The sequence below is a fragment of the Scardinius erythrophthalmus genome (genome assembly GCF_964197995.2).
Source record: "Scardinius erythrophthalmus genome assembly, chromosome: 14".
NCBI classification, from domain to species: domain Eukaryota; kingdom Metazoa; phylum Chordata; class Actinopteri; order Cypriniformes; family Leuciscidae; genus Scardinius; species Scardinius erythrophthalmus.
This window is the reverse complement of record NC_138234.1, coordinates 24,622,660-24,633,324: the sequence shown is the minus strand read 5'-3', so window position 1 is coordinate 24,633,324 and position 10,665 is coordinate 24,622,660. Positions and strand designations below refer to the sequence as shown.

Below are 10,665 nucleotides of genomic sequence, written 5' to 3'. Positions count from 1 at the left end.
AGAATTTGCTTCTGACTGTTCAAACACAAGTTTTGAGCAGTATAAAGTAGCACTTGTATGTCGTTTGTACGATCACAAATGCAGACATGGTTTCATGTTTATAGTGTTCTCCCCCCGTAGCACGGCACGACGGGTAAAAAGACAGTATAAGTCATTATAATCATTAATTATGTCCCCAATGAAATAAAAATGAAATCTAAAACGTTCAAGTCCAGTCGCGCTGGCAAAGTTGATCGATCAGCTTGGTCATTGCATTTTCCGGAACAGATTCGGGCTCGAATTGATAGTACCGACCAAATATGGTAAGGGGTGGGACATTTCCGTCACATGCTTAAGGTTTTCGGGCCAATCACAATGCACTGGACCGCTGGCCAATCAGAGCACTTTGCGCTTTTCAGAACGATGAGCTTTGTAAAAATCACCGCATTTCAGAAAGGCGGGGCATAGAGGAGCAACAATTATGTACGATATGTGTAAAATAATTACTTTTTTTTAACCTAAAACCACGTAAACACATTGCATTAAACCAAATACACAAAATAATGTTCTTTTTAGAACCGTCATATGACCCCTTTAAAGTGATATGGAGGAGATTACGAGGAAACTTCGACTTTACAAAGCTCAACAGCTCTGGCTGAGCAGTGATACAAACAAAACGCCATTGGCTGTTTTAAAAAAGAGGAGGAGCTGTTCGATATGTCCCGCCCCGTTTTCCTGCTTCAGTGGAAATAATGTCAAATAAGAAATATTCAATGGAGTCAATTATGTGACAACTAGTCTATTTAATTTGTTATTTTAGTAACAATTATTATATGGAAATGCAATTTTAAGCAATTATTTGATAAACGACGGAAGTCAATCAATCAAAACTTTAGCTGGACAATATCTTTATTCTAGAGCTGCTGTAAAGCCAAAACAATCTATGTTACTTTAATTTCCTATTATCACTGTTAAGCTGCTTTGAAACAATCTATATTGTTAAAAGCGCTATATAAATGAAGGTGACTTGACTAGACAAGTGCTGAAATAGGTTACATGCAACTACAGGCTCAGAAGCAGCTTTTAAATAGTTCCAACTATAATAAATATAATTTTAATAACATGTAGTTGATGAAGTGATGGAAGTGAGAACAAACTGTTTGGACCTTGTTTATTAAGTTACATTTCCGTTTAGATGAAAGCGTCCCATAGTCAGGGGTGGACACAATTTTAACAATGCCCCAATTATGCAATTTCCTACTCTTTTCTTCCAAGCAGTTTCCACATGGTGTCGATAAAGAGCTAGGAATCATCTGCAAATCTGGACGTCGATTCTCTCTTATTACAGTTTGACAATGACACCACTCAAGTCAAGTCACTTCAACTATAAACGGAACAGAAGCACCACGTGTATAGTCTGTGAGTGGTTTGAGTAATACGCATTTGTATATATGCGTTATATGTTTTATGAAACTATTAGAGGTGTTACAGAGGCTTAGGACTTAACCAGATTTGTTTGACTAGGAATGGGCGTTGTCCATTCAGTCGAATAGCAGGGTTTGTGGCGAGACACGCCCCGCGAGCTCCACAGTCGTTCCTCCACCAACCTTGCCTCATTCCGGGCCCCGCCCCCTCGCGCGTCTCTACCTCTGATTGGCTCCGCGCCCTGTCACTCACGCTCCATTTTCCAGCTGTCGCAGCTCCAGGTTTGTGTGCGACTCACACCGGACTGGACGGTGCGATCATCTGGAAATTTTTTCACTCCGTCGATTTTTTTTAGGAGCCCACACCTGTGTCATTTTTTCGTCCATTTCTCGTCTTTAAATATTCATTAACCCCAATCGGATGCAAAGAAATGAGCGGTGAAATCAGCGCGCGTAGTGTAAATAAAGATTCCGGCTAGCTAGCAGGTTAGCCCACCCAATTAAGCTAGTTAGTGCGCTTAGCTAATTAACTTATCGGGTTTTGTATGCTCAGAATCAAATGTTTGCACTGTAGTCAGTGTTGTAAGTGCACACAGCGTCTTTAAAAGCGCATATGGCTGTCTTCTGCCACCTGTCGCCGTGTGTTAGCCAGAGATCCGGGTAGCTGATGGACAGTGTTGCGGTGATTCTGGGCAGTGGGGCGGTTAGCTTAGCGAGACAGCAAAGGACAGCACGGATGTCGTGGCAGGCTAGTTTGTCCCTCCGGGACTCTAGTTGGTAGTCATCACAGATTATTAAAAACAGGGCTTGGGTCGGTCTGATTGTGGGGAGATCTTTGGATTCACATCTGGCCTCCAATCTCATCCAGTCTTTGGCCTTGTTTCATAGACCCGTTTGTATGAGCAGGCTGAGGTTGTGGTGCTCTGTTTTACTTCATCGATTTACGTCTACCATCATAAGGCATCCTGGATCGCATGCTGCATTTTTAAACAACATTCCCCCAAATCCATCCTGTTCCTCTTTCGACGCGGTTGCGAAGGGAAGCGGACCGTAGAAGTGTGTCAGATCAGGGTTGGGATCTCCAAACGCTGTGGTGATGACTCTGGAGTCCATGATGGCCTGTTGCATGAGTGAAGAGGCGAAGGAGTCCAAAAGAATCAACGCCGAGATCGACAAGCAGCTCCGGAGAGACAAGCGAGATGCCAGGCGAGAGCTCAAACTCCTCTTGCTGGGTAAGTGCATCTCTGACAGCTGCTGATGGCGAACACAGAAACGCATATTGCTTTGTGGATCTAACGCATAACGTTAGTGATGCTGACATGCGGTTTAAGTCCAAATCAAAGGCAAACGTGTAACTACTTTCACTGCTTCGTGTACATATATGATTTCACTTTATATAATTCATGCACGTGTCGCATTGTGCTTTTAGGAGGATTGTTTCACGAAATGTCCTTGTCAAAAATCCTACAGACAGAGAATGCTGATGGAATGTTTATCTTAATTAGACCTGGTTCCTATAGGATCTAATAGCATTCCCACGGTCATGGAACTATCAGGGACTTTCATGGCATATTCTATTCTTCCATTTTTGCTTGATTACATGGTGAAAAATATTTTAAAATGTGTATAGTGAATGTTTTTGCTTTATTACATGTGGAAAATATTTTAAAATGTTTAAAATGAATAGTGTTTTATATATATATCATATGATTTTTACTTTATATAGTTCATGTGTTATAGGCATTGTGGTTTTTGTGATATTCTGCAATATCTTGTCAAAAAATCCAAAAAGGAAACAAATCCCACTCATGGAAAACTGGAAATATGAAGGAACTTGATGGAATATTCTATTGAATTGCTTGCCTGCATGGGTGTACAAATATTTAAAAATGTATTCAATATAGTGAATGTATTTAGTTATATAAGGGAAACTATTCTAAAATGTATAGTGAGCGTGTTTTTACATTTATGCTTGGTTATATTAGGGAAAACTATTGTAAATTGTAGGCTATTCCAAATACACAGGGAATGTGTTTGTATTTTTTCTTGGTTACATTCCCAAGGATCAAACATGCATCCTCAAAGAATCAGAAAAGTTCCTCAAATCCTATTTCAATTGTTCCCAAATTACAGTAGAAATTTAATGTATGAAAGTACCCCAACACCCGTTAAACTTTCCCTAAAAGTCTAGATGTTAATTTATTAGCACTGAACATTAGTGTTTTAGAGTTGCATGAGTGTCAGTTTACATTCATCTCGTGATCTGCCCATTAGTCTGCTCTTTGCTTTCGTTTTGGTGTCAGAGCCATTAGGTCATTTGTGGCTGTAAGCAAAGCTAAATTGTCAGCAATTTAAGCCTAAGAGATTATATCTGAATATTTCAGTACTGCAGAGCGCTTCAATAACACGCGTCCTTACATTATTCTCAGAACGGAGAGATGCAGTAACTATGAAAATAATTAGATCAGAGGCTTAATTTGAAACTCGGGTTGCAAAATCTATTTAGGACGGTGTTTGCATCCCAGTTAATCGCTGCTAAAGTCAAAGAGAGTCCAGATTTTATCTTTTCTGATTGAGTATCTTTAACCCGATACTTGGCTCTCAGCGAGAAGAACGCTCAGCGCTAACGTGGAGAATGAAACCTATTGTGACCAGATTGTGGTTTTACAAGCCGATCCGGTTCCCAAAAATGGCGAAAACTGGCAGCCGTGCGGCAGGTTGCTGTTAAAAATGGCTGATCTGGTCAGAAAGGGATCCTCAAATTGCGTAGATGAACAGACACGGTCACGGACGCTTGTTGTGTGGTGTGGGCTGACCCGTAAAAGTGCTTCATAGAATGCGTGTCCTTAGAAAGCTTTGGCCCTGCTGCGTGCAACACAACCAGCCTTTGTGCCGAGACTCTCAGAGGAAAGACGGCAATAAGATACGCCTCGGTGGAGGAAGAGGGCCTTGCGTGACCAACGAACGCTGTTAACCTCCTGCTTCTGTCTCGGTAGACTCTCGACCGCTCTGTCTGAAAGCTGACAGGAAGTTGTCATCTCTCAGTGTTTTAGGGGGGTTTGGAAAACCATGTTCTCACAGATCAACAGATTTCAGTTTTACTTGTGTGGTCAGGCCCGGTTTCACAGACAAGGTTTAGATTAAGCCAGTATTAGGCCTTGGTTCAATTAGGACATTTAAGTAGCTTTTATAAACGTGCCTTTGAAAAAAACATTGCTGGTGTGCATCTTTGATACACAACATATTTGAAGATATGTCAGTGCAAGTTGCTTTCAGTTAAACAGCTCTAACATGCATTTCAGTCTGTGAAACGTTCTCTTTGAGGTTTATAAAAAAAATTCTCATTGTGCTGTGTTCCTCAGAAGTCTTCCAGCACTTAGATTCCCCCCCCCCCCCCCACTTTCCAAGAAAAACGTCTGTTTTGGATGTCTGGTTAAACCGGATTCTTAAAGTGTGCTTAAATAGGCATGATATGGCGTATTTGAAGCCTTTGACCTCGCTCTGAATATTTGATCAACTTGTCAGCGTGACAACCTTTCCTAATATTGTCGTTTCTTTCCAGAGTAATGTGTCGGAAGAGTTTGCTGCATGTGATGCTCAACGTTCATGTGAGATCTGATGTTTGTTCAAGCACTAGTTGGATTACTGAAGATAAATGCCTTCTGTTTGAACCATTTTTTTTTCTGATTACAACGCTTTTTATTGTACTAGAAACCAATTCGTAAGATTACTTTTGTAATTTGTTTTAAATGTTCCGTCAATGTTTTCTCCATGCTCATTTCTTGGAATGTGTGAAATATTTCGTTTTTTCATGAAATGGCATGAAATGAAAATTCACCCTATTTTATAAATGCGTGGTATTGATCTCATATCCATATAAATGTTTTTTGTTTGTTTGACTATTTTTGATTAAAAAGTCATAACGCGATTTTGTCTTGAAATGACAGACTTCTCTTTGGTGATGTATGCAGGACTTCTCCAATCATTTTGTCCACTCAAACTCTACTTTCCTCCAATCGACTGCAAGCTCGCATTTATCTGCCTTCATCCAATCAACAGCCGTTGAACAGAAACTATTCCTAGTGTGTGTGTTGACATTGGTTGAACTGATATTGAAATTTTTGCAGATAAATATGGCCGTTATTCTAATTCCTTATTTTAAGTGCTACTAGTGAATTGTGGCATTATAATATACAGTATGAAAAATGGAAATTATGGCAGTTAATCAAAACGTACAATATCCGAAATGTGCAAATATCTAATATCTACTGATAAATAAATCAAAACGATTTTGTAATATTGTGTGTTAACTGATATGGTATCGACATATCGTTCATGCACAGACCCAACTGAACTATTTGAACATTTTAGCACTTTTTAAAATTAAAATAAAGGTAAAATGATCTGTATAAAATAAGGTGTATATATGGATGAAAAGAGTGAAATTTTGGCTGATAATGTTTTTTTTTTATGTAAAATTAAGTGGATATTCATTTTCAGATTTGCTAAAGATTCATTTTAAATGACTGCTAGATGATTGAAAAAGTCATTAAAGTTTTTATTACATTTTTTATTTCATATCCAATATATACCGATAAACAGAATAAAAATCTTTAACATTGCCTGATAAGTAACTGATATGATACCAATGATATTGTGCATCCAAAGTTTAAGCACAGAGCCAATTAATCACATTTAACATTCGTCGTCAGCTATTTTCATTCATCGATTTGTATGGTTTTGACCGGTTTGTTGTAGCGGCCCAGCGCGTATGAGCTGCGTTTTGTTCTCTGCTGCAGGAGCTGAAGATACAGGCTGATTGAGGTAGAGAGAAGCCTGTGTGTGTGTTGGCGTTCTCTGCTGGAGGGACTTGAGCCGAGGGCAACCACTCTTCATTTTCAGCCCACACTTCTGCTGCACACATGAATGCACGCTGTTGCTGTGTCACATGATCTGGAGGCAGAGATCCAGAGAGAAAGAAAGCAAGGAAAAGATCTCATCCGTCACTCACTTGAATACCTTATTCACGAAAACGTGCTACTAAGCAACTTGTTTCTGGCGCGGGCACGTCTGAATGACAACCCGGACTTCCAGGTTTCTTGTTACGCCACACGGTCGGTTCTAGCCAATATTTACCTAGCCGAGTCGAAAGCGCGCTGGAGTATAGAGTCTATAACACCTGAGTGTTGTGGAGGAGCTCGATGACTCATAAAGATTGTACAGAATGTTTGTTTTTGGACACACCTAGCACAAAGCTGACATTGTTCTCATGCAACCAACATATGGCCTGTTTTCGTTTCACTTTATTGCTAAATAAAGTCCATGTTGCCCTTTAGTGTCGTTCAGTGCTTCTATACGAACCGCTCGGAATCCGAATTTTAAGTATTACTCAACCCACTCGCGATGAATTGCTCTCGGAAAAAAACTGATTTGTTTCAAACTCTGCTCCTCACTCAAGCGAAGCAATCTGACCACTGTGGTGGTGGTGTTTATTAAACGCCGGGTTCGCATTTGCAACCACATAACGATAAGGATTCAGTATTTGCATGCAAGTTTAAAACCATGCAAATAGCCCGCTAATACACACCTCATGATTTCCATGTTCAAACCAGTGAGCTGGAGTTGCAGAGACTGTAGAAAGTGTTTGTGTTTGTTCAACAACGCTCCGGTATCGGGTTCAATCTTGTGAAAAAGGAGGGACCGGCAAAGTAGAATTAGCTGGTTTTCTTTTAAAATCACCACAGTGCCTTTTGTTGTTAATTTTTTCGACTTTTTTTTTCTTCTTATATATACACTTTTTACTATTTAATTTTATTATTATATTATTTTATCTTTTTTTTTATTATTATTATTATTTTTCTGTAATTCTGTGAAATAGGAGGGACCGGCAAAGTAGTATTAGCTAGTTTCTTTTATAAAACCCACAGGTTTTTTTTTTTGTTTTTTTTTACTTAGTTTTTTTTATAATTGTTTCTATTTTATTTTAATTTAATTAAAATAGGAGGGACTGGCAAAGTAGAGCTTTTTTTTTGTGTATGTAATTTTTATTATTTATTTATTTATTGTAAGTTCATGTCTGGAGGCATCTCCATGTGCTTTTGTTGGACCGTAGTGACTTTTAGTGGTAAATATGCTATAAAAAAAACACTGCAGAATCTGGTTTCACTGCAAGATTCAAATGTTACATCTGTTGATAGGGAAGCTTTGTCTTACCCTCGCTTCCAGTTCTCCAGTATGTGTGTTTAGCAAGCACCCACACACACTTGTATCTCGACATGGGTGTATTAGCTGATGTGAGCTGATTTTACTATCCGCCATTTTACACTAGCAGGGGAAACCGGTTATGTAGAGCTGGAACTTTTGATTGAACTGATATAAATTTTGGAGTGTAATCAGGTGGATGTGTAAGTTATAGAATATAGGTTGAAATGAAAAATGATTTTAATTGTCCAATTTCCTACAAAATGTGCCTCAGTTAAATTGCTGCCATACATCATGGCTGTTATCTAATGAGTTTTGCCAATATAATACCAATATATTTGACAGTGCAAAAATAAAAGTTCGACATTAAATTCAAAATGTACTCTAATGCATGTTCCTGGTCTTATTGTGCACTACGCCTGGATGTACGTCAAAATTCACTAACTTGCTCCTATAGGGTTGTCAAAAGTACCTGTGCTTCGGTACCAAATTGGTACTGAAATTTTGAAAACGTGACTATACCAACATTTCTGTAGTACTGAGTACCTGGTATTCGGTACCCAGTGATAGGCAGCTGCTTTCAGACGCTTTTGTGTTTATCGAAGTGCGTCAAAGGTTTCTATTTACTTGTTTTTTAATTGTTGATCTTTGTCAAGTCAAGTCACCATTTATATAGCACTTTTAACAATATAGATTGTTTCAAAGCAGCTTTACAGTGATAAGGTGAAAGGCCCGCTCTTTCATACAACAACGGTGCCTGGTGGCTCGAGAATGCAAACCTTGAAATAGGTTCCAAGGTGCAAGCCTTGAAAAAAATAAAAAAAGAATTATATCTGTGCAAACTTCAACAACGCAAACCTGTGAGAAAACTGACGGTATACAGAATGTGTGTGCAGGCGTGTAGTGTTTCTTTACAAATTGACCTCAACAATTACTTGTCTGGCCTTAATTTATAATACAGAATTTTTTTATCAGATCCGGCGGACTGCGGTAAAGCTCGGGATAAACAGAGAATAATATTAGCGTAGATGCCATTCTTCTGTGTGTTATGTGTATGCTAGGTCAAAGAAATGTGTTTTTAGTCTAGATTTAAACCAGGGTTTCTCAAATTCGGTCCTAGAGGGCCACTGTCCTGCACAGTTTAGCTCCAACCCTGATCAAACACTCCTGAGCAAGCTAATCAATGTCTTCAGGATCACTAGAAACTCACAGCTAGGTGTGTTTGATCAGGGTTGGAGCTAAACCATGCAGGACAGTGGCCCTCCAGGACAGAGTTTGAGAAACCCTGATTTAAACTGACAGAGTGTGTCTGCTTCCCGGACAATGTTAGAAAGATTGTTCCAAAGTTTTGGTGTTAAATAGGAAAAGGATCTACCGCCAGCAGTCGGTTTTGACATTCTAGGTATTATCAAATGGCCGGAATTTTGAGATCACAATAGACGTGAAGGACTATAATGCGATAAGAGCTCGCTCAAGTGCTGCGGAGCTAAACCATTTAGTGCTTTGTAAGTAATCAACAATATTTTAAAATTGATGCGATGTTTAATAGGGAGCCAATGCAGTGTTGACCGAACCGGGCTAATATGGTCATACTTCCTGGTTCTGGTAAGAACTCGAGCTGCTGCGTTTTGAACTAGCTGTAGTTTGTTTATTATGCGTGCAGGGCAACCACCCAAAAGAGCATTACAATAATCTAGCTAATTGTTCCGCATTTGTCATTGAGAGCATATGACATAATTTAGATATATTTTTAAGATGGAAGAATGCGGTTTTACAGATACTAGAAACGTGACTTTCTAAATCATTTGTGACTCTTAATGAGAGCTGTCGCAGTACTATGGTACGATCTAACTCCCGACTGTAGCCAATCACAGCCAATATTTCTCTGTCCAGTTAACACAGTATAATGTAAACATTCTACATTTACATTACCTTATATATATTACCGACATTGTAACAATACAAAACGGGTTAAAAATCAACAGTTACACTTAAATGTGAAGTGAAATTCATTTTTTATTTGTCTTAAAAGGAGGATGTATGGCACATACAACAGCCTTTGAAATAGGCAGTTTATTTTTACATGAATTTATTTTTTGGTTGTTTTTAATCTTGTTTCACTTAGTCTAATCAATAACTGATAGTAATTGTAGCTGTTCTTTTAGCTATATTTGTCAGTAAGTTTTGTCAGGGAGTTGAGTATAGGACCATCACCTCATTTCCTTGTCCAGTAGTGTTTCGCAATACAAATCATGCATTGCTATTATTGCAACGCCATTTTATTGGCTTTATATATTATCTTGTAGCAAGCAGCAACCCGGCATGGCTGAAATGTAGAAATTGTTTTACAAATTTGTTAATTCCTGCTTGCCATTTTGTGTCCGTTGGTGGATTGACACATTTGATGGTGGAAGAAGAGTAGGGCTTGCTAATGTATGGCTCCTCTTTGAATCATTGCTGTGTGGTAAATGCTTTAAAAATGTTGCCATGGTAACCTGCTTTGCTGCACTGTGAGCTCACAGACTTGAATATAGGATGGATCCAGTCTCACTGGTGTTGAACGCTGTGTCCTTCCCCAATAAAGAGACCATTGGCCTCGTCACCTTGAGTTTTGACCTGTCATATTTAAGAATGCCTGTGTAGTTCTAAGGAGATTTTGCTGTCTTGAAATCAAAATTGGCACCATTTACATTACATATTCTTGGTCTTACACTATTCTATTATTTATTTATTTTTCATAATATTTGATCCAATATCATACTTTTTGCCTGGAACTAATGATTACCGTGGCGTGTACTACATTTTAAAAGTTTGGGGTCTGTACAAGTTTTTGAAAGAAGTATCTTATGCTCACCAAGGATGGATTTATTTGATCAAAAATGTAGTAAAAACAGTGAAATAGTATTACAATTTAAAATAAATGTTTTCTGTTTGAATATATTTTAAAATGTAATTTATTCCTGTGATGGCAAAGCTGAATTTTCAGCATCATTACTCCAGTTTTCAGTGTCACATGATAATCAATGTAGAAAACAGTTGAGTTGCTTAATTTTTTTTTTGA

General features: G+C 38.5%; 1 protein-coding gene across 2 annotated transcripts in view; it reads left to right on the top strand.

Moving 5' to 3' along the window:
- Positions 1-1,650: 1,650 nt before the first annotated feature.
- LOC308702358 (guanine nucleotide-binding protein G(q) subunit alpha-like) overlaps positions 1,651-10,665 on the top strand; it is a 29,377-nt gene continuing 20,362 nt past the window's right edge. Inside the window, exon 1 of one of the 2 annotated variants that reach the window (XM_081385156.1) lies at positions 1,651-2,635. In XM_081385156.1, the coding sequence (XP_081241282.1) occupies positions 2,500-2,635 (136 nt within the window). In that variant the 5' untranslated portion in view covers positions 1,651-2,499. The remainder of the gene's footprint in view (positions 2,636-10,665) is intronic. The other variant, XM_081385157.1, reaches the window with a different exon arrangement.